This window comes from Macaca nemestrina, chromosome 1, assembly GCF_043159975.1.
Source record: "Macaca nemestrina isolate mMacNem1 chromosome 1, mMacNem.hap1, whole genome shotgun sequence".
NCBI classification, from domain to species: domain Eukaryota; kingdom Metazoa; phylum Chordata; class Mammalia; order Primates; family Cercopithecidae; genus Macaca; species Macaca nemestrina.
In genome coordinates, this window is record NC_092125.1 from 149383973 (window position 1) to 149410100 (window position 26128).

The following is a 26128-nucleotide window of genomic DNA, read 5'->3' on the forward strand; positions in this document are numbered from 1 at the left end:
TATTTTAAATTCTATGTAAAGGGTTGTTACACTGTATTGTTTAGGGAAAAATAACAAGAAACAAAAGTCTGTACATGTTAGGTATAGATGTAATTTTTTTCCCAAATATCTTCAATCTGTGATTGGTTAAATCCATGGATGTGGAACCCATGGATATGGAAAGGCTGAATGTATATTAACTATGCATCATATAGTTACAAAAAATAGGAATAAAAATTAAATTTAATAATATAATTATTTGAAGGTGTCAATGGTAAGTCATTATACTGAATCTGTTTAATAGTCTGGCTGATAAAACTAAAGTTTACCCTGAAAGTAAATAACAACAAATACACTCACCTTCTGCTTATCTAAGATCTTCATGGCATAATACTGTTCAGTAGCTTTGTGTTTTACCAACATGACTCTTCCAAATGAACCTGTTCCAAGGGTTTTTTTCCTTTCAAAATCTTCAAGTCCGGCATTATTCTATATGTAAATACATAAATAAAACTTAAAATTCTCATAAAAACACTATGGGAATTATAAATGCTTTAATAATACATAATCATAATGGATAATCCCATTTATAACTATCCATTTAAAAGCAATACAAAAAGGCTATTGAGATTCCAGTTTATCGATTCTATTTTTCCCTTTGAACAAGAAGGGATTTAATATCTGAGGACAGAATGTATTGGAAAACAGAGCATAATAGTAATAGGAGGAAATAAGAGCCTCAGCTGAAATATTAAGGATTATATTCCAATATGCATTTCTAGTATTGGACTTTAATCTTAGTACTGAACTTCCGATAAATGAGTTTCATATTTTAATAATTACAAACTGACCAGAGGCATACTGACAAAGAGTCATAGAAGCCATACAGACTTAATGCACTTGCAAATAACTGTAATGAATAGATAAACTGAGGGATCAGAGCTCTTTCACTAAAGTTACCTGTGAAGAAATCAGTCTTGCTTCATTTCTGTCTTTATATAAGCTTATAGAACAAGATAATAGCAGCATGAGAGAGCCTAGTGGCTTTCTCTCTTTATGTTATAAAACTACAGCATTATCTAAAACAATAACAATAAGGAAAGAAGAATTCCTCATTCTACAAAGAACCAAAAGCCAGCATCCCAGAACAATAATCAGACTCTTTTTTTCTTGAATAGATGTTTTGTTATAAGGAAACATCTTTGTTTGGCTTTGACTACAGCACAGAAGCAAATAATTGGAGGCATCAATCTATTAAATTTGTTCCTGCCACAACAAAATGAAAATTATTAGGAACAAATTATGTGTTAAATGGCAACAAGTAGTAATTGCTAACCCTTTTGTTTAATAGGTTTCATTGCAAAGAACTCCATGAAAATATCAGAAAAATATTCTGAAGGCCCAGTATATAGTGTTTAGCTTGAGAAAAATGTGATGCAATATGATTCTTTATCCAGTGAGGAATCTGTATAGGTATTACAGTTCACTGTAGTTGGATTTTATCTGTATTTCAAATCAAACCTTGCCTTTTGAGACCCATTTTAGCTTCCTGTTGGATCATTACAGAGAGCAGGCAATTCTGTTTCACTTATAACTTGTTTTCATCATATTTTGATTTTGCAGCTTAAAATTTAAAATAATTTCAAGTAGTTATAAGATTTTTTTATCAACACAAAAAGCTCTTCTAATTCTGACTGAATTAATATTTAAGTTTAGGTTTTATCAACATAGGTGGATTAAAATGTTCACCATAGTCCCAACCAAATAATGAAAACAAATTTTATTAACAGACAACAGAATATGTGTTTCTGCTCTTTATGCTTTTTTCATTGCTTTTATTTGTATTATAAAAATACGTTATCTTCCTTACCTCTCTTATTGTTTCATGTTATACAATGTCTAATACTTTGTAATCACAATGTTTAATCTTTGTGGCTATGTTTTAACTTATAGGTCATACTCTAAATCTTGGTAGTAATGGCATCTTTAAGAAACATTTACTTAGAATTCTTCAGTGAGAAAATACTTGAAATAAAAACTTTTGAGCTAGAAAGAAAAGACCTTCAAAATTTAATTTTTTTGGTTATAATATTTTTTGTTTTTCCATAAGTTATTGGGGTACAGGTGGTATTTGGTTACATGAGTAAGTTCTTTAATGATGATTTGTGAAATTTTGGTGCATCCATCACTTAAGCATTATACATTGCACCATATTTGTAGTGTTTTATCCCTTACCTCCCTCCCATTCTCCCCGAACCAAGTGCCAAAAGTCCATTATATCATTCTTATGCCTTTGTGTCCTCATGGCTTAGCTCCCACGTAACAGTGAGAACATATGATGTTTGGTTTTCCATTCCTGAGTTACTTCACTTAGAATAATAGTCTCCAATCTCATCTCATCTAGGTCACTGCAAATGTGTTAATTCATTCTTTTTTATGGCTGCATAGTATTCTATCATAGTTTCTTTATCCATTCGTTGACTGATGGGCATTTGGGTTGGTTCCACAATTTTGCAATTGTGAATTGTGCTACTATAAGCATGCGTATGCAAATATCTTTTTCAAATAATGACTTCTTTTTTTTTTTTGACCTTTATGTTCTTACTCATAAGTGGGAGTTGAACAATGAGAACACATGGATATGGAGGGGAACATCACACACTGGGGCCTGTTGCGGGGTGGGGGGTTAGGGGAGGGATAGCACTAGGAGAAATACCTAATGTAGATGATGGGTTGAAGGATGCAGCAACCACCATGGCACGTTTATACCTATGTAACAAACCTGCATGTTCTGCATATGCATCCCAGAACTTGAAGTATAACAAAATTTAATTTACTATTAAAATTCATTCATTATTTATAACTCCAAAAATATTATTTTTATAAAGTATAGATGGCTTTTTACATACAGTTTTTAGATCCTAGTTAAGATCTAAAATACTTAAACAATATAGAACATACCCCATCAAAATGATGATAAAAAAGATGCCCATCTACCAGGGATGTTGTTGATAGCCAAACTCTCTATGATTGAGAATTTTAAACTGTACATAAGGACTCTTATTTTTGTAATTAATAAAAATTGTAAGTATGCTATCAAAGGCATGATTCAAAATTAATATATTTGAAAATATTAAGATTTTATAGCAACTTGGAATCAGTATCAAATTTATAATTAGGTATTATACTGGAAATTAGTTCCTTCTGTAATTTAGGTATACATTAAGATTATTAATTAATACATCAAAGTATAACTATGGCAAAATTCTCATTTTAAGCTTCTGTTTACTAATACCACATGAAAATTAAAATTTCTGAAGTAATACATTTCTTAGGCAAGAATCATGATTTTATTAACACAAGGTTTTTAATTGTAGAAAAATCTAAATATTCCTTACCTGAGTTGGATTCTCCCATTTTTTCAAAAAGTCTTCTTTGGCTTTGGCTAGAAACTCTTTCACTGAAAATATACATATAAAAACAAATTTATCTTGTAAGAATATTTACAATATGTATAAGAATATTTATATTGCATATATTTTCTTGCTTAAAAAAGACATGTCATCTATTGTGATAAAATGTATATTTATCACGATGATACATTAAAGAGCTATTTAGTATCTCTAAGAACCTTCTCAAATCTCTAAGATACTCTAATATTGTTCTATAAGGAAACCACTTTGATAATTTCAAATGTCATAACAAAAATTCTGTTCCTGAAAACATAGCAGAAAGTAATGTAAGAAAGTCAGAAATTAATTTAGGACAAAATAGTGACGTAAAAACGCCATCAGTGATATTAATAGAGCCTTTAGATACAAGAATTTAAAACATCTGGAGAACATTAACCTACTGATTTGTGGAATTTCAAAAATAGTTGATTTTGATAAAGAGTTGTTTTCAGGTGTAAGGATTTATGTTATGTATTAGATTTGTATTCTCTTTACTAATGGCAAAGGGAAAAAATAAAAGCACAGACTAGCACATAAAGGACACCAACAAAGACTTAAAAACAGAACAAAACATCAACAACAAAAAATCCAGTTTAACAATCTTATTCTAAATTTGCAGCATAAACTAAATGTCTGAATACTCAATTTAAAATGTAAACTAAAGCAATTCAAAACCAAATGTTTATATATTGATTAATAATGTATGTATAAAATAGCCACATTATTTTACAGAGCTATGGTTTGAAGTTTTAAATTTGTAAATTAAGTGATGAACCAGTTAAAAGTTTCCCCATTTTCAAAAGCTATCTTAGAAAACAACTTCAGATGTTTAAAAACAAATAGGAAAAATATTCCAAAGAGATAAAATAGCATTAACAAAATGTATTGTTGTTCATATCTTTAGGTATAAGAATAAAATCTGACTATACTAGTGAGGGGCTCACAGATTCTTTAAGATTCCCAATGATACAGTAGTATTGAAGTGAGACAGGTACCTATTTTAAAACATACTTTATTTTTCCTCCTTTATAAATGTCATACCAATGTCATACCTTTGGGAAAACACCGTTACTAACCAAAAAGGCTTCTGGCATTTTAAATGTTTTGAGATTTCAAAATGATGATGACAGGCTCCAAGAGCAGACATTAGTTTTTAAGTAACATTAGAGTATGAATCTCTGAAGACATTATTTTAGTACTTTCTATAAAGTATCCTTTGTATTTTACTGTAAAATACTCTCAGAATGCCTATTTTAGAAAAGCTGAGAAAAATAATTTTTAAACTAGAACTTTCCCATTGTAGGAAAATCTCATGCACTTAAACAATGAATCAAAGAATTTCACCTAATCATCCAAATATAATGTAATTCTTCCTGAGGGGTGGATTAAGGGTGGCAAATTTTTCTCTTTTCTTTTTATTACTTTTTTTAAGACTGGATCTTGCTCTGTCACTCAGGCTGGAGTACAGTGGCATGATCACAGTCCACTAGAGCCTAGACTACTAGGCTCAAGCAATCCTTCTACCTCAGCCTCCTGAGTAGCTGGGACTACAGATGTGCATCACCATGCCTGGCTAATTTTCTTATTTTTTGTAGAGATGAGGGTCTCACTGTGCTGCTCAGGCTTGTACTGAACTTTTGAGCTCAAGTGAACTTTCTGGCTCAGCCTCCCAAAGTGCTAGGATTACAGGTGTGAGTCACTGTGCCCGGCCAAATTGTTATTTTTTCTTGGAATTTAGGATGGTTCAAGTCATCCTTGCTTCTAAAAATTAAAGTGCTAGTTACAAAAGAAAAAGAGTAGTTTTATAGGTAAGATTTTCTTTTTTTCACATGGAGCAGACATATCTGCACATGGCATTCACTTGGACATGATGGCTATAAATTAAATTAAAAACATAATTTATTGCAACATGCACTGTGGCATTTAAGAAAAAACAATTTGTGATTCCCAAAATATACCTCTTGTTTCTTCTGAAAAATATTTTTAGTTATCTTTTATTTATAGAACTTGCACATCAAGTTGCAATATAAACTCTCCAGATGCCTACATGAGTATAAATAATTTAGAGACAAAGAAAAGAGTCAAGGAAGGTAAAAAAAACAAACTTAACATCCTGTTTCAGTTTCTCCTGTCACTTTATGCTAAGTGGATCTGGAGTTAAGAAAAAAGTAACTGATCAAAGGAAGGACTGACAGTATTTGTCAAAGATGGTAAGTTGAAAAAAATTTCTTTTCCCTGCCTGGTGATAAGCTAAAAGAAAAATTTCAGGTATTATTTAGTTTTATTGACTAATAGAATATGCAAGAAATTCTTTAAAATATTCTCTGTATTCATCAATGTTCCTGAGTTTACTGTCAAATAATACTGTAGAGAGTAAGTAAACGTTTTTATAAAGGTCTTATGTGAAAATTATCAGAAATGAGCATTAATCAAAAATATTACATTTTGTGAATTACTTCAACATGTAAAGGGATTGTCTTTTTGAGTACATTAAAGGATGGGCACTAAGTATGATGTTCTTAAATAGTTCCATGAGGAAAACCTGTTCCTGAAACATTTTTTCTCATATAACAATATTTACACATATGAAATCTCTAGTTTTTATGTGTACTATGTAGGTGCAAAGATTAACAAAGTTAATCTTTGTAAAAATATAAGTTAATCAAAATACACATCTTTTAATAACAAATCTACCAAAAATAAAATATTTCACAATATATTGGATTATGTGTAACCCTAAAACAATAAGCAATCTAAAACCACATGTATTTGCTTTGAGTTTTATTAGATATTGGTGGATGTAGCTTCTAAATGCTTTTCTTTTCTCTGGTAATTTAAATAATTTCTATCCACTGAAATAAAGTGTTGGCAGCTAATTAATAAAATAAGATGTGAGAGAGACAGCCAGATTCAAATACTGCTCTACATTCAACCCAGAATTCCCTATCAAGTATATAGTTTGAAGTTCTCAATTTTTTAGTTTACTTATTATGTTCTAATATGTAAGCCATATCTACATTTAACCATTTAAACTATTATGATGGTTTTGGAGCTTGGCACATCTGAGTTAGAATATTCACTCTAATACTTCCTAACTGTGTGATCATAGGTACCTATCTCCAAAGCATCTAACAGTGATTAGTAACTCGTCTTAAGAAAAAAATACTTTGAAGAATGATTTTTCTGAAATACATTTTATTCTCTATTGGTAAATAATTGAACAAACTAGATGTTACAAAAAAGAGGACACACAAAAAATTTATTCCCAAAAGTATACATTTTCAATTATATATCTTTTCTGTTTGTATGATTTAAAGAGTCTATCACATTGCATTCTAAAGGAAATGAGCATACCAAAGGAATCTATATGTTCACCCAAGATTTGTTTGCAGGAACATTCACCCACATTCAAGAGATGAAAAAAAAAGAGAGACAATATTTATGCATTTTCACAAATTCATAAAAACACAACTTAGTTCTTATCCCCCCTCAAATTTGTGAATGTATTTAGACATAGAATACAGTTTAAAAATCAGATTTTAAAGTTTATTTTAAACATTAGGAAAACTGACTGAAAATTCACGCACAGCATAACTTCATCCCATATAATTCAGATAATTCTACTATAAGAATGTTTCACTATTAACATTTAACAAATGTATTTATTAGTTGTTTTGGCTGCTGTGTAAGATAAACTAGGTTACTGCATATGATAAAAAGAGTATGTTATTAGTCATAGTATACCATTATCCAATTCTTGAGTATCATTCATATTTTGTATTAAGAGTTTATAAATCTTTCTTCTATTATTTATCTTACTTTTACTTTATTACTCTTTATTAATCTTTCTTCTACTACCTTGTACATCTTTTACTGTTTCATGGTGCTATAATTATTCTTTCTAAAATAATCACACAAGAAATTGCAATATAAATCATTTATATAGATAAAACCCAACAAAACTAAACAATTTCCTTCATCAATGAAAATATTTTATTAACTTGATATACTTAAAATGTATACTTTATAAGGAAAATAAAAACTTGCAAACAATAAATAAAAAATTTTAAAGGTAATATTTGTTTTATTAAAAAGTAATTGCCTACCAGATATTTCTGAAGAGGAGCAAGCTTGTGTCCAAAAAATAAATTAGACAATGATTAAATTATATGAATAACATATTAGCATGAAGTCACCAATACGCTTTTTTTCAGAATACCATATACAGAAATAAAATGTTAATGTAGAAATACAATTATTTGATTATCTGTATTCAAATAAGTTATCTTAAAATTAAAGAGTAAAGAAATAAAAATCAGTAACTACTGTTTAGTGCCAAAATCAATAACCTTCTTATTTTCCTTAAAACAACTAACAAAAACTTTAAGTTCTCACAACAATAGTCCTCATAACAACAATATTAAAAAGCAAGTATTGACATACATATCCTGTAACTATTGCAATACCATCTCTGGAGTTCTGTTATTCAGTCAAAATATACTGTAGGAAAGACATTATGCATTATAACACCTGGTTTCTTCCTTTTGAAAGACTTTAGTATTTTTCAGTCATTCCACTTCCTCAGTGCTGGTTTAACAATCCTTTCAACAATATTTATTGAGCACCATTTAGTGGTGTCAGATTCTGAGCTAGACTCTGAATACTACAAAGAATAAACATATTTCCACTGTTAAGGAAATGAGAAGCTTACATGAATCATCATAATGGAATGGGACAAAGACTACAACAAAGGCAATTATAAGGTGCTGTGAGAGCTGGGAGGGGGAAATTCTTGGACAGTAAGGTAAGGCATAATAGATGACACAGCATTTGTGCTGAATCTTGAAAGATAAAGAACTCCTCTGGCAGATAAAGTTGGGGAAAAAGACCTCCTAGGCTGAGGTGATCTTATATAAATGGCATGGAGGAAGAGCATGGTTTATCCAGGAAACAGCAACTGACTTGTAATAATTGTAGCATTGGGTACATGTAAAACATCAGTGGGAGATGAAGTGCACAGGCAAGCAGGTGCCGAATCAGGGAGATATTTTTTGGCATAGTGATGTGCTTTTCAATGCATGGGTAAAAACAGGAGTAAACCGAGTTAGTTCACAGTTGCTAGATTCTATTTCTCCCTGGAAATAGAAGGCAAGATCTTTTGCTAAGGAAGAGGGGAATCAGATAAAATAATGAGGGATGATGAGAATTAGAGGTCTCAGTATGTTAGACCTTGATGGCTATTTTTGTAGGGAATAAGGAACAGGGCTATTGAAAATTTTCTATTAGAGAAAGATAAAATATTAGGAACCACAAACAATAATGTGTTTTTAATAGTGTCATTTTTGTAAAAACAGTTTAAAAATTTGTTACTGAGAAGATAATAATTCATGTTCCTTCTACTATCTTTGTCATTATTTTCATCTCTCTCCTTTACCGTAATAAAAGCATTATTCTATTTAATAATTATTTAGTGTATGCCAGAAAGAACAAAACAGGATGGAAACTAAGGTAAGTTACCTATGCAAATACCAAGTTCTATCATTAAATAACAGAAGAGAACAATTTCTTCCAAAATCTTGCCAAAATCTCTGGAAAGTGTAAATCTAGGGGAATGCATTAGTCTGTCTTCTTCCACCCCTATTCAAACATCTACCTCTTTAGAGCTCTATTTGGTATTTCTAAAAATACTCTCCCCCTCCCCACATACATACACACTAAAAATATTTTCAGTAAACAGAACTATAAAAACTCACACAAAATATTCTAATTGCCACAAAATATCTCATAAAAATTTAGCTTATAATAATCAAAGTAACAGAATTATTCTGTAAAAAAAGGTTTTCCTACCAGATGCATCTGATGATTTGCGTGCTTGATCAAAAAGAATAAACAGAGATTAAATAACATATAAAATAACATACCTACAAGAAATTACCCATCTATACATGTTTGCTACTGTACTGCACATAGAAATAGAATGATATAACAATTTAATATACATACCAAATGTTTTATATAAGGATTACAAGAAATTCTTTGGATATCCTTTTTTTAACCAACCAAAACTTTTCTCTGGAGATGTGCTAATACATTATCATCTTCTATCCTTTGAAACTGAAGAATAATTGTGTTCACTTTGCTGAAGGGGCACTTGCCTCATCATATTAAACATACTGATTCAAACTAAATTCACTATAACCTTAAAAATGATAGTGGGTATAAAAAACAACTTTAATACTTCAGTTGTAATTGTACAGTTTATTGGATTGGACTATGCCTACTTTTGATTTCTAAGATGATTAATTAGCCTTTCTATAAAGACTAAAGTCACATATATATGATTATTTGCAAGTTTAATAGGCAATGAAAGTTACACTTCCTATTACAATATTTATTTTACTCTTCTTTCCTCTCTGTGTTTTATTACTTGTTAATTTTTCATCAAGTCTTAGTACAAGGGAACAGCATAATTGACTGACTCACTAAACTGTGAAAAATAAAAATTTTTATTATAGTTTTATATGGAAAAATATTAACTTTTAATGAGACATATATTTAAATAATCATTCTAATAGAAATACATTAACTTATTTGACTCACATCTACATGGATAGATGGATACACTATGAATTCACACAATGTATTCATTCACAACTAATCATATGTACATGCTTTCTCTCCCAACAGCTCTCCATCTGGGGATGTTGTGGATTTTGTAGGCCATCCATGCCATGTTTGACTAGTGATGTTTCCTATATAATTTTGTAATGAAAACTCAAAGTAAATTTATAGTCATAAAACTAATGACCCAGGCAACCTCTGAAATGCTCCTTGAAGTATATTTTACTTCCTTAATTGTTCAATAAAGCTTTTTCCTGTAGGAGTATTATATCTACTACAATCATATGTCAAGGATTTTCCAGAAAGGCCTGAATTCAAATATTTTGTCTTGTTACCCGACAATATAGAGTTAAGAATGGATTCCTAGATGATAAGGAATGCACAGTATCAACTTTGGCAGTAACAAATGGCTCAATAAATGGTAGCATCAATTTATTGTTCCACCGTATCCTTGATGCCCTATATCCACAACAAAATTTGTTAATGTTGGACTTTCCATTTTTTGCTAATCTAATGAGTATAAAAAATCATATCTTATTGTTAAAGATTAGGTAAATATCCCTTGGTAGAATTCTATACTTTTTCCCTTAAAGGTCTTATTACACTTTTATTAGATTTATACCTAGGTTATTTAGCACTTTGGTTGCTATTGTAAAAGGTAGATTTTTAAAAATTACCTTTTTTGTTTGTTGCTGATGTATAGAACATAGCTGATGTTTATATATTGATTTTCTTTTTTATGTCTGGCAATCTTGCCAGACTCTTATCAATTCTGATATCACATTGGTAGATTTACTGGAGTCTTCTATGTAACCAATCACAAATCATTTGTGAATAATGACAATTTGGCTCTGTCCATGTTTTTCTTGTTTTACTGCTGGGGTTATGACTAACAGTGCAATGATGTACAGAAAAAATGGCAGTGGGCATCCTTTTCCTATTCCCAACTTCAGAGAAAATGTATCTAACTAATTTTCTTTTCCTATACTTGACTTGTAAAACTATCCTAGAATCCATAAACGAATTTAAGAGTGTTTTCTCTTTTTCAATGCACTGGAAAATTTCATACAAGATTGAAATTTTTGTTCTTTGAATGTTTCCTAAAACTTGTATGTAAAACTCTCCAGTCCTAATTTTGTTAAGTTCTGAATAAAGTTTCTGTGATTCAATTGTTAAAATAGGTATAGTTCTAATTAGTCCTTTAAAATATTTTTTCCATAAACTAATCTTTGATTCTCATGTATCTTTATTTTCTATTCTACCCACTGATCTTTTCTCATGCCTTTATTAGTTTCTTTCTTGTTTTGATTAACCATGTGGCTTTTTAAACTTGTTTTCTTATATCATGAATGTCTTTCTTTTTCCTAATTTAAGCACTTAAAATTTAATTCTATATCCACTTTGGCTGCACCCCACAAGTTCTGATACATAGTTACACCTTAAATTTACCAGTTAATTCTTTGGTAAGTTATTTAAAATTTTTAAATCTCCAAATGTATATATTTGTGTGATTTTTTAAAGTTTTTTATTACTGATTTTATTACAGAATTGATATACTGTAGCCTGTATATCAATTATTTGAAACTTGTTGAATACGTTTAGTCATATGATTAATTTTGTAAGTGTTCTACATATTCCTGTGTATTCTTGAATTACTGGGTAAGAATTCTCTATCTATATCTATAAAATTTCTCCTACATAGATCAATTTTGTTTTGTAAATTTTAAGGCTCTGTTAGAATTATATACATTTTTTCCCTCATATTTATTTTTATGTCACTAATTTAATATAGTAGAGATATGTGATAATTTTACTATGTCTACTGACATTATTAGCAGGTTCTAATCCTGTTGTATCTAAATATCATTTGCAGTATGTGTGTAAGTGTGTGTGTGTGTGTCTATTTTTGTTTCTGGATTGTGAACACAAAGTTCAGTGGGGCTTTATCTGCGAGAAACCTGCAGGTCTTGGTCTGAGGATGTGTCCCAGTAAAGGGTTTTGTATTAGCTTCTGCCTGGTACAGAGTATATGTTACAAGCCTGCAACTCTTCTGGTAATGTATTTTATTGGTGGTTCCTAGACCACACAATTAATACAGATTAAAAACTGAAACGTGCTTGAGAGGAGGCAGTTGATTAAAAATTCTCAGGAGAGGCATCCTACACATGCACACACATCCCTCCCCTGCTCCCAGGAACCCAAGCCAAGAAACACAAGCTTCCTTATTTTCTCCTTTTGTCAGTGGAGAGGTTTTACTTTCTAATCTAAGCTTTCACTGAGGTTATGATCCTTGCAGGATCCCAGCTTTATAAAGGGTGCTAAGAAATCCTAAACTGCATACATTAAACAACCTGTCTTCCACCTTTGTGAGGCCATTTTAAACGAAAGCCCCACCAAGTCTAAAAATGTCCTCAGGGCAGTTGAAGTATGCTCCCCCTTACAGCTCCGGTTTTCATTTACCACTTCAATTTTTGCACTTTGGGAATTTATTTTAATTCTAATTAAATTAGAATTCACTTAAAGAGTAAATTCAGGTATTCATTTAAAAGGGCACTTGTTATAGTTTATTCAGCATTTCAAGGTGCTGTTGATCTTCAATAATTTCTGCCTGAAAAGATTTTTAAGTTATCTAGTCTCCAATTTTGGATTTTTTTCTTTATAGGACAAGCTTCATGTTAAGATTGTAAGATAAAAAGACACCAGAATGTTTATGGATTTCATTTTTTTTATGCTGGAAATTCCAAATACTCACCAGGATATATTTAGGTACTGGCATCTTTGTTAATCTTGTCAAAGCAAAATGAGGTCTTTCAATTTACAGATTGAGGTTTTTCTTCAACTAACAAGTTTTCCTGAATCATATTTTTTATTATTGCTTCTGTTCTATAAATCATATCTGTTCTGTTCTGTTGGAATGCTATCCATTCAATTTGTAAAATGTCTTTTTATTTTCTTTTTAAATTTTTTGTCCTGCTTTTATTTAACATACTTTTCATCTTATAATTTTTATCTTGTCCATTTCCTCTACATTCTATTAGGGTCTATCTGGATAGATCTTCACATTATTAATTTACTTTTCTGCAGTGATTATTCTGCTTTTTACTGCCTCTAATGCAGCTTTATATTCTGAAAATGCCAGGTTTATTTTCTTATAACTTCTCCCTATCACATCATTATGCTTCTTTTCCATTCCTGCCTCTCAGCTAGTAATCTTTTCATTCTAGGTTCTTGTTTTATCTCTGTTTCATGTCTTAGTTCACTAACTCCATACTCACTTAAAATTTTAAGAATTAACACAGATGGAATCTATAACTTTTTGTGTTATACTCTCCTGCACAAATATTTTCTAAATATAAGTTCATTCTCTACCTCTTGAAGATTGTGACTTTATCGTTTCATGGTGTATAACCTCTTTTATAGGTTCTGCATTGTTGCTTTTCTTGTTTATTCATTCATGAACAATTACAAGCTTTTCAAAACTTTACAAATGCCCCAAATAAGGTAAGTGTTTTTTCTTTGGCCCTTCTCACTTCCTATTTAGGTGCTGTTAGACTAAACTCTTCACGTCATTTAGTGTACACATATTTACATTATCAGTTAAGTAATCCAGTGACCTTCATAAATGGGAATGTGGCCAGGACTATAGGATTCCTTGCTGGTAGTGATGCCTTCTACGTTAGGAAAGAGGCTTCTATATTTAAAGAGAGTCCACTTTTCAACTTGAAATGGCCTAATACATTCTTGGTTGTCCCACTATAGCTGTTTTAGAATGAAAGTAATGAGCAGTATTGGATCTTTCACTTATTTTCCTCATCCCTCCAAGTTAGTGAGGGTGAAACTATTGTTTATTTCTTTTCCATGAAGAAAAGCTACTCAAATTAAAACTGTTAATTAGACTTTGGAGTCTGATCATCAAAATCTTGTACATATTTGGGCAAATAACCATCTTTAATTTCAGAAATGATGTATTGCTTTCCCAATTTTCTTTTTCTTATAGGATTTTCAGTCAGAATCCAGAAAGGGAAATTAATGAAGTGTTGGTATTCAAGTCTGTATGGTGTTGTAATTCATAGCAGATTCATGCCTTCTTTTTCAGAGATTTGCCCTCAACTACAGCTGGCCCAGGGTTCTCACCCAGGATTTTGATATAATGATGCTAGTTATATCAATAAGCACATAAACTAGGAAAGCATGTAAACTTTGAAACTTTCAGATGACTAAGCTCCACTTTGCACAAGCATCAGAGAAACCTATTCACTACACAGTGAGGATAATAAAGCAAATAGAAGGAAAAAAGTAAAGACATCATGTGATCTCAGAGAGAAAAACTGAGAAAGGTACTATTATGATTCTAATCAGCTTTCCAAATCAATTCTCCTCTTTGGGACAGCTCAACTCTACTTTTGCCTTTGAGCTCCATGACATACTCTGCATCCCAATACCAGTACCTTCTTCTGCTTAAGCTTATTTGAGTAAGTTGCTACATCCTCTAAACAAAAGGGCCTTACAATAGTTTGATTTCTAGAGAGGTTCCTTTAGTATTTCTTTATAGACCTTGTTTGCTTAACAAGAGCAAAAACTTCACAAAAAGGGTCTAAGAAAAACATTTAGAAAGTGAAGGCTCTTTTCACACTTATGACCAATTTTTTTAAATACTAGAAAGATAAAGGTACTGACTGGTACAACTTGGTTTCTTAAGCATTTTATATGACTTCATCCTACAAAGCTGATGAAGGAACAAGTAAATACTATGGTTACTGTATTTTTTGAACCAAAAAAAATCAAAACCCACACTGATATTTTTCATTGGCAATGTAAGGAAAGTGTTCAAGTATGTAAAAATGAATTATATTTAGTTTATCAATAATTCTATAAGTATTTATTGGGTTCCTTGCTGTGTTTGGGGTACTGGGGTGACTACTAGAAACATACAATGAATAAGGCACTATCGTTGATTTGAGTTCAACATTTAGAGATTAGAAAGTGACACACAAATTTATAATTTCAATATAATACAATAATTGTTATAGTTTGTAAGTGTGCTTTGCGAGTACAGAGAAATCACCTAATTCTACAGGGTCAGTGTCGGAGATACTAACCGGTTCTCTGAATTTTTATGATAAAAATTTTATGAATTTTTATGATACTATAAATATGGAAAGGTAGCAAGGAATTATATGTAATGTAGTATGGCTAGATCAAAACTTGTGAGAGAGATTTTGCAAATAAAACCAGAAAGGTAAGTCATTGATTGCATATGACCTAATAAGGAGTTTAACTTTTATTTTAAAGGCAATAGGGAATAATTGAAAGTTTTCACGTTAGGTTAAAAAATGGGCATATTTGCATTTTAAAACTTTCAGTGTGGAAAACGGCCTGGAAGATATAAAACTGGAAGCTGGGAGACCAGTGATGCAGTTATTGTAATAAGATTGAGAAGAGATCTAGAAGCCTTCCCAGAGTCAGTAAGACTGGAGAATATTGATTGATTTCTGATGTAGAATCAATAGAACTTAATGACTGAGTTCATGTCTGAGGGTAAGAAACAAGCTAGAAATGACCAAGGTTTCTGTTTTCACTTCCTGCATGGGCAGTGAGATCATTAACAGATATCAGAGTCAATGAAAATGGAACAGATTTAGGGATGATAAAAGAAAATCCACTTTTGAACTGAATGTTCAGGTAATGATTGAAACGTAGGCATGGATGAGATTTTTTGGAGAGAATGTAGCATCAAAAGAAGGCCAAAGATGGATTCTCAGAGAAAACCAACATTTAATTGGCAAAGGATAAAAGGAATAGCCTTATAACGAGAAAAGTACCACGTACACAAAAATACCACATGTGTAGTTATAGACTTAGATTAAAAGGCCTAGCACTTGCTTATTTTTACAAATAAAACCACACTTCACTTTTAATTTTCCACATTTTGAAATGGCTAGGGCATTTAACCATTTATGACATGATTAAAATCAGTTGAAATTGGGCAATCTCGACAAAGTCAGAATGCCTAGCTGTGATTACTATGATTACTGTGGTATAAAATGGCTAGAAGAGAAGGTCAATATAATCAAATATATCAAATACTATCTATAATGCATAGCTTTTTAAAGAAAAATAAAGCAATAGTGAAGCAACAACATTTTTCTTCAGCTAAATCCAATCCATCCTGTTGTAAAACCACCAGAATACCACAGTGGTTACCTAAAGATTCTAGATTATATGCCAAATTTTCAAAGAGAAAATATACATTGATACACTGGCCTGATTCAAATAAAAATATGTATGATAACCAGGTATATTCAGTTTGATATCCATAGAAATCCTAAGGAATGCTATGTTGATTTTGTAATATTAGTTCAAATTTAGAAAAGCAGATCAGAAAGATCTATTTCAGTAACAGGAAAACAACAATCCAGTTAATTCTTAATATTTTGCATGTTAAAATGTCCCTTTAATACCTAGTATTATTCTATAAACAAATATATAACAATGTTTAAGAATATTGTACTGCAGCAGGATAAAGAATGATTGTTGGTTCTAATGAGGTGATCTCCAGTTATGAAAGAAAAGGTTCATCAATTTTGAATTCTCTCATTATACAGCAAAAATCCACCTTTCAGTTTCTAAATTCCAATTCCAAATCTTTTAAACGCAAATTATAAGACTGTTATGTTATCAGAGAAACCATATTCTACTTCTCCTAAAAATATCTGAATCAAATGTTAACTTCCAAGCATCTTATTCTTTAGTTAAGCAAAAGATGCTAATGAATTATGCTCTAAGCAAATATTTTTCACTCTAACAACAGGATATCTATTTTTAGCTGCAGGTTTGGCTTGAAGTGACAGCTTTTACCCTGTGATAAACTGCAGTACATACTGTAGTATATTTTCTCAAAAAAACAGTTTTGGAAATATTTAGAAAAAATAAATCACATTACAATAAAAAAGAGACTAGTTGTTACAAGTCTACTTATTCTAAAAAACTATTTCCCCAAAAAACTGTTTATTAAACATTTTAACAAAACCTACAAAACCAAATACTCTAATTATTTCATCATTAAATCCTTATTTCTCAATAAATTTTAGGTAAAAACAACCAAGACATCAACAAAATTTTGGCAGCATCTTATTTTCAAGATTACTATTTTAAAAATCTAATAAAAACAATCTAACAAAAATTAGCATTAGGATGACAAAGCTAATCAAAGGAGAGTTAAACTAATTATCTTCAGGATCAGATACTAAAAGAAAATCCTCTCTTATGGTTAGTCTATTTACTAATTTATAACACAATTAATAACAGTGCCCAACAAATACAATAAATCGAACCATAAAGAAAATCAGAAACTGGTTATTGGTATTGATTATTAATAGTGACATTGTTTATAGTTCTTACTGGTTTTTGAAGGCAATTTAATAAAATGCCTAAGTACAAAAGCATCACCGCAAAATGTAATTCACAGTAGCTCTGGCTTCATAGCTGTCCCTTCAAAAATATTTTTTCCTCTTATAAATATATTTTTTAAAATAAACAGCTGCAGAGTCTCAGAGAGCATACTTACCACTCATGATGAAAAGCAACCTTTCCAAAACATATTGCTCAAAACAACAATCCAACAGCAAAGGGAGTTATGCTAATCTCTAGAGGGAGAAGAACCGATGGTGTAAACACACACACTGGAGCACGCAGCACACAGAAAACGAAAAGAGCTTTCTTTTGTTTTAAAAAGAGAAGCCCCTAGAAACAAAGCATAACTGCCTAGCATGAGATATCACTAGTAAACATCAGATTAATGCCAAAGATGTCTATAACTAGATTGAATTTCTTTCAAGCTAGTTATCCCAGCCTCCTTCATATACCACTAGAACAACTCAAAATGGCAGGGAGAAAATGTTCGAACCAGGATGTATAAGATGTTCTCAATTATATCAGCATGAGTTGTTACCACGGCAACATTAGACCAGAATTATCAGTTCACTTGTATCCAAGGCGTAGCTTTTCTAAAGCTTTAATCAACCAGACAAATAAAATACCTTTTTATTTTAGAGCCACATGATTTTAAATTACCATATTCCTTAAATTTAAGCACTAATCTACGCTTTTTACATCTTTCAAAGATATGAAAAAATGACTGTTTTCTTCAAATACTCACACAATCCCATGTTGAACCTGGCAAGGAGCAAACAGCAGAATGATTGCACCTAAACGTCTTTCAATTACACCAGCTCTTACTGCTAGCTGTGGACCTCGCTGATATTAAAATGCTGTGTGCTGTTGCTAGTGACTATTGGCGATGAATCTTATTGCCCAGATCGCTGATAGCTTTCATTTTTCATGAGCCAGAAAGCTATACTGCAGCACAAATGTTAACCATTTAAACATTCTGTGTTACGGAAGAGACAGGATATAATACTATATACATATATGTATATCTGCATTTTTAAAGGAGAATCATAGAATAACTTATTTGTAAACTTCCATTAAATTCAGCATTACAAACAGTGTCAGATGCCATCCATGTGGTATTCAAAAGAAAATACTACACAAAAAAGTTACTGGCAATTATTGCAGAAATGTAAAATTCCTCATATCAAATAGGACTCAGATGACAGATTGTATAGCAAGGTGGGCTGACTGTGTAGCATGGCCAACAGATTGTTCTGATTACCAGAGATCCAAAATTTGTACCAAAATGGTACAAAGAATCTATAGAATGGTTCCTTGATAAGTAGAACTTCAGCATGTGAACTTGCCATTTTAACAGTTGCCATGTGAAGCAGGACTTGGTGATGTGGAAGTAAGTCAGGAAATCTCCCCAAGAAACAACTATGAAGCTGGACAGAATTATCAAAAACAATGATTTCATGGCTCTGGAAATTGAGCAGTCATAAACAACAAATTGAGAAACATTTATTTGTGAGGAACCACTGAACTCTGCCTAAAAACAGTGGGAGTCAGAGATGTTCTTGCCTGGGGCTGCTCCCACTCCTTTAGAGCTCAGTCAGGACAGTACTTCTACCAGGGTAGGGCTGGTCATGAAAACTAGCAGCTTCACTTCTGGAAGGGGCTGACATGAGAAGGGGCTGATTTAATTTGGAGTGGAGGCCAAAAAACCCATTAGTGATACTGTCAACGAAGAACGCAAACTGAAAGAAATTAATAAGGAAAGTGCCCAGCTCTACAAGTCTAAGGCTATGGCCCTGGTAGGGCTAAGCAGCACATTGGTGGTAGAGCAAGAAACATAACAGGGTAAATTAAGATAAGACAGGCAGACAGAGGCTATGTACATTCACCAGGCTACCCAGTCTGCCCACCTTACTGTATACAATCTGACTGGGAGGTAATGACGCGCACAAAGGAGATGAAAGAGGGCCCAGTGGAAAGTTAAAGCTGGTACAGACTTCCAAACTGCCTAAATATTGCACGTGCTCCTCAATTCCCACACAGTTCCATAAGCACTGGCTGGGCCCAGTGTTTGAGTGCAACCTCTGATCAATCATTAAATAACAATTAAGCTACAGAGACACAGGACAATCTCTAGGAAACCAGGTTACAAAATAAAAATTAGAATAAGAAAAAAAACTAAGCAGAGAAATCAGCAGTCACATATCATGAGGGATATAGATTCCATAGATTAAGACAAAGGAAGTTATTAATAAAAAAATAAACAAAACCAACCCTCAGGGAAAAAAATAGTCAAAATTCAGAGCTACTATCACATGTTATTTTAAAAAACACATTTTTGACAAAAACTTGTGTGATCCACAATGAGGAAAAAAAGCAGTCAATAAAAAACGTCCCTGAATGGGCCCAGGTGTAGAATTTAGCAGACAAAGGCTTTAAAGACTTTAAAATAGCTATTATAAATATATGAAAATAATTAAAAGAAAACTATGTTAAATACCTAAAGGAAAACATGACAGTAATGAACAACATATAGAAACTTTCAATACAGAAAGAAAAACTACTTAAAAATAAAAAGTGCAGATTTGAAAAGTATAATTAACTGAAATTTTAAAACTCAGTATAGTAAGCACAACAGTAGATTTAAAAGAGCAAAAGATCAAATCAGTGAACTGGAAGATAGATCAATAGAAATCATCCAGTTGGAAGGACACAGAGAGAAAAAGACAGGAGGAAAGTGGACAGAGCCTGAGAAATTTATGGGATGTCAAGGGAACCAACATACCTCTCATGGGAATTAGAAAAAAAGGAGAGAGACAAAGGGTGATGAGAAAACATTTGAAGGAATAATGGCCGAAAATGTCCCAATTTGATGGAAAACAGTAACTTATGGATCCAAGAAGCTCAGCCAATGCCAACTAGAATAAAACCCAAAAGATCCACACTTAGACACATCATAGTCAAATTGTTGAAAGATAAGGAGAAAAGTCATGAAAGCAGCAAGAGAAAAATGACAAATCATGTCCAGGGGAAAAAGAATATGATTAATGACTTCTCATTAGAAATAAGAAGGGCCAGAAGGCAGACAAATGAAGCACTAAAAGAAACAAGAAAGCAAACCCGTCCACCAACATTTCTCTATCCAGGAAAATTATCTCCAAAAATAAAGGTAAAATGAAACATTCCCAGACAAAAAACTGAGGATATTTGTTGTAAGCAGAAATACCTAATGAAGTCCTTAAAGCTGAGAGAAAATAACACTAGACAGTAGCTCAAATTGACAGAAACAAATGAAGAGCACCAAAAATGGTAAATATGTAAATAAAAGGCTATATAAATACAAAATTTTTCTGTTATCTCTTAATTTCTTTAAGAGACTTAAAGTTGTATGAGGCAATAATTACAACATTACATTACTGTGTTTATAAAATATCTAAATATATGTGTAAAAACACAAATTTGGAAAACAAATGAAGCTATATTGGATCAAAGCAGTTCTATTCCACTAGAATTAAGTCAGTACTATCCTGAAGTAGACTATGACAAGATAAAATGTGTATTATAATCCCTATAGCAGATATTAAGAAAATGTTTTCAAATTTTATTTTTAAAAATCAAAACAGAATAATAAAATGTCACACTACATATATATAATAGAAAAGAAGGTGGTAGAAAGGGAAAAGAGGAACAACAAAAACTATGAGACAGAAAACAGTAAAATGGAAGATACAAATCCAACCATATCAATAATTACATTAACTATGAATGGAAGAAACACAAATCAAAAGGTAGAAATCAGATTGGATAAAAATCAAGGTCAAACTATATAACATCTATAAGAGACACATTTTAGATTCATAGATATAAATAGGCTACAGTAAAAGGAGAAAAACAAGATTCATCATGCAAACAGTAACCACGAGACAGTTGGAATGCCTATATCAATATTAGACAAAATAGACTTTAAGTCAAGAAAAATTGTGAGACAAAAAGGACAGTCATAATGATAAAAGGTCAATACATCTGAAAAATGTGGCAATTAGAAATGAATATGCATTGAACAGAAGAGCCCCCCATAGTACTAAAATAAAAATGGACAGAATTGATGGAGAAAAAAATTTAATACTAATAGTTGGGGATTTCCATACTTCTCTCTCAATAACTGATGGAAAAACTAGACAGGAAATTGGAAAACAGACAACCAACTTAAATAACACCATCAAAAAAATCTAGACATTTATAAAATACAGCATTTAACATCAGCAGAATACACATTCTTTTCAAGCACACATGGATATTCTACACATTAAGCAAATGCTAGAAAATATAGTGTCTCAATTAATTTGAAGGGTTTGCTAAATCTTTCAAAATATATTCTATAATCACAACAGAATTAAGTTAGAAATAAAAACAGAGAGAAATTTTAGAAATCTCCAAATATTTAGATATTAAATCACAAAGACATTCCAAGAGAAATTAGAAAATATTTTGAGGTAAATGAAAATAAACTACAGCATATCTACATTTATTGGATGTAGATAAAGCAGGGTTCAGAAAAAAATTCATAGCTTTAACCATTTAGAGTAAAAAAGAATAAAAGTTCCAAATCAGTAACTTAAGCTTCATATATAGAGAGATTACTATATATTATAGTAGTATCATATTATATACAATATATTCAGCAAAATATATAGAAAAACAGTAGATAAAAATGAATGAAACCAAAAGTCTTATTGACAAAACTTTCACTAGACTGACCAAATATCAAAACAAAATAAATAAAAAGGAAACAGAGAAGTTATTAATTATATAAATCAGTAATGAAACTATGAAATCACCACTGATGCTAGATAAATTAAAAGGATTATAAAGGAATACTACAAACAACTTTATCCCAATCATATAAAACAACAGGTGAAATGGAAAAACTGTTAGGCACAAATTACCAACACTAACTAAAGAAGAAATAGAAAATGTAAATAAACCTGTAACACAAATACTGAATTAGTAACTAAATTTTTTTCCACAAAGAAAAGCTCAAGTTGAGATGGCTTCACTGGTTAATTATATGAAAACTTCAAAGATAATACCAACTCTACACAAACTCTTTCAGAATTCAGAAGTGGCAGGAACACTTCCCAACTCATTCTAAGGGGCCTAATATCAAAGTTAGGCAAAGATCAAAAGAAAACCACAGACCAATATACATTGCAAACATTGATGCAAAAACCTTTGTCAAAATGCTAGCAAACTTAATCTAGCAGCATATACAGTGGATCATACACAATGATCATGTGGGATTTATTCCATGAAAGGTAAGGTTGGTTCAACATTGAAAATCAATTAATGAACTATATTATATTAATAAAGTATAAAACCAAATAATCATCTCAATATATGCAGAAGAAGCACTCTACAAAATCCAACAGCCATGAGAAAACCTCTCAATAACTAGGACGAGAAAGGAACTTCCTCAAACTGATAAAGGACATGTGGGGCAGGCGAAACTCTATACTTATGTCATATTTAATGATGAAAGATGGAATGCTTTCCCCTTAAGATAGGGCATAAAGGCATTCACCACTTCCATGCATCTTTTTACTGGGAAATTTAGCCAGTGCAATGAGGCAAGAAAATAGATATTAAAGGATAAAGAAGAAATAAAACTGTTTTTATTTGCAGATGAAATTACTCTATATGTAGAAAATTATAAGAAATCTATAAAGAAACTACTAGAACCAAAAATTGAGTTTGGCAACATCATAGGACGATATAAGATCAATATAAAAATCAATAACATTTGTATATACTAGCAACAAACAATCCAAATGTGAAATTAAGACATGGCTCCATTCACATATCAACAGAAATAAAATACTTAGAAATCATTTTTACAAGACTTGAACACTAAAGAAATTAAAGAATATGTAAATAAATGGAGAGACATTTCAAGTTCATGGATTCCAAGATTCAATGTTGTTAAAATAACAATTCTCTACAAGTTAATCCATGGACTAAATATATAATCTCTATGAAAATCTAATAAAGCTTTTCTTTAGAAACTGACAAATTGATCCAAAAATTTACATGAAAATGCAAAGGACCCCAAAATAGACAAAACAATTTTGATAAAAGAAGAACAAAGTTGGAGGACTTACATTACTTGATTTCAAAACTTACCTTAAAGTTACAGTAATCAAGACAGTGTAGTATAGGAATAAGGACAGACATGTAGTTCACTGGGACAGAATTGAGAATTCAGAATGAACCCTTTCATTTATGGTCAACTGATTTTTGAGAAAGATGCCAAGATAATTAAATAGAGAAAGGAAATTCTTTTTAACAAGTAGTGCAGTAAAAATGGATATACATACTGAAAAAAAGAACTTCAATTCATACTTCACACCATATATAAAAATTAACTTAAAAAACAGACTTTTAGAAGGAAGTACAGATTGAAAATCTTCATTACTTTGGGTTAGATACAAATTTCTTAAGGTCTGGTACCAAAGGTACAATCCCAAAAGGAAAAAATGATAAATTTGACTTCACTAAAATTACAAATTTTGCTCTTCAAATACATTATTTTTTAAAATGACAACATAAGATGGACTAGAAGGAAATATTTGAAATTTATATTTATGGAAAAGAACTTAGTTCAGAATATACAAAGAATTCTTGAGACTTCATAAGAAGAAGAAAAACAACTCAATTTTGAAAGTGGGAAGATTTGAAAATACATTTCTCCAAGGTACATACACAAATGGGTTATAAAAACTTGAAAATATGCTCAACATCATAAAGTTATTAGGGAAATACAAAGTGAAACAATTGTGAACAATGGATTCACACCCACGTAATGGCCATAAGCAAAATGATTGATGAGCTGGGTACAGTGGCTCATGCCTGTAATCTCAGCACTTGGGAAGCTGAGGCGGGCAGATCACTTGAGGTCAGGAGCTCAAGTCCAGCCTGACCAACATAGTAAAACCCCATCTCTACCAAAAACACACGCCCGTAATGCCAGCTACTCAGGAGACTAAGACAGGAGAATCGCCACTGCACTCCAGCCTGGGTGACAGAGTGAGACTTTGTTTCAGTAAAAAAAAAGAAAGAAAGAAAGACTGATGATACCAAGTGTTGACGAGCATGTGAAAAAACTGGAACCCTCTTACATTACTGGTGAAAACACAAAATGGTACCACCACTTTGAGAAACAATTTGGCAATTTCTTTAAAACATAAATTTACCATATGACCTAGAAATTCTACTTCTAGATATCTACCCAAGAGCAATAAAAATATGTTCACACAGACTTGTTTTCAAATATTTATAGCAACATTATCCAAATAGCCAAAAACAAACTAATTCTGATGTGCATCAATTGCAGAATGGATAAACAAAATGTATTATATCCATATAACATATTATAAATCAACAATAAATTGGAACCAACTATTAATATATTCTATAACATGGATGAACCTCAAAATATTATTCTAGTGAAAGAAGCCCAAAGCAAAAGATTACATATTATATAATTCCATTTATATAAAACATCCAGAAATGAAAATCTATAGAGATAGAAAGCAGATCAGTGTTTATCTGAGCTTGAGGTGAGAGTGGGGATTGACTGGATATGGGTAACAAAATAACTTTGTGGGTGATGTAAATGTTCTAAAACTGATTTGTGCTGATAGTTGTGCAAATCCTTAAATTTACTAATTAATGCGGAATTATACACCTAATGAGGGATTTGTATGGTTATGAAAACATACCTCAATTAAAAAAAAAAAAAAAGCTGTCAAATGCTTCTCTACCAGGGAAAAAACAATTGGCTTGAAACAGATCTTTGCTGTGGGAAGAATCATTTCAGTGGACAATTTAATTATGCAAATGTAAGGCTGGTAGGCATCCATTACCTTGGGGGAATGATTTAACAAAATCTTTTGAGGCTTCCTAAGGGCCATGCCTTCTCAATACTCTGTGGTAAACAGAGATAATTAAAGGAAAGAAGGTAAATAGATCTGCATTAAAAAACGAAACACGAATTCTGAAAGGGATTAACTCCTAGACTCCATCCTCTCTGAGGTTCAGAATTACAAAAATCTCTTTCATAGATTTTAGTGATAGGTCTGTGGCTCACGAGTAGGAATATACGCTTAAGGAGGCTTTATCAAAGAGGAAAGGATAATCTGGGTTGGTGATTCAGGCTGAAAAGTAGAGACATTGTAGGCTAAATCCAAGTGGCTACAGAGGCCAGACAGGTAAAGCAACAGAAATAGTGAATGCTGGAGCAAATCAGATACAGTCTATCTGATTAAACAGGACAATTACTCAGTGCAATTCATTTTTTCTCATGAGAGAATAAGAGGCCACTGAAATCAGTTTCTCCAATGGTTCAAGCATATGAAAGTCCAGATATTTATATGAGTCTCTTGATTTGAAATTATGGTATATTTTATATAATGATATAAAATTCAACTATTTTTAAAAATATCATGAGAACTAAACAAAACATATCTGCAAATTGCATCTGGCTCACAGACCACTGGTTTGCTATCCCTGGACTAGATTTCAAGAAAGAAAGGCTAATTTTGGTAGTGTGGAGATGGGCTGAAAGTACCTTCTCACACATCCAATTTGGCAAGGAAGCCAAGATGACT

The 26128-nt window shown here is 31.5% G+C and overlaps 1 protein-coding gene across 19 annotated transcripts in view; it reads right to left on the bottom strand.

Moving 5' to 3' along the window:
- Positions 1–26128, bottom strand: part of LOC105482741 (protein kinase cAMP-activated catalytic subunit beta) — a 165083-nt gene that overhangs the window by 49567 nt on the left and 89388 nt on the right. For 6 of the 19 annotated variants that reach the window (XM_011743011.3, XM_011743004.3, XM_011743020.2 and 3 more), the window contains exons 2-3: positions 3378–3439; positions 340–468 (exon numbers count right to left, since the gene is read on the bottom strand). In XM_011743011.3, coding sequence (XP_011741313.1) covers positions 340–468; positions 3378–3439 — 191 coding nt within the window. Of the gene's footprint in view, positions 1–339; positions 469–3377; positions 3440–7537; positions 7562–9278; positions 9303–17619; positions 18030–18210; positions 18420–26128 lie in introns of those variants that run through there. The other 13 variants (XM_071090031.1, XM_071090010.1, XM_011743021.3 and 10 more) reach the window with 10 other exon arrangements.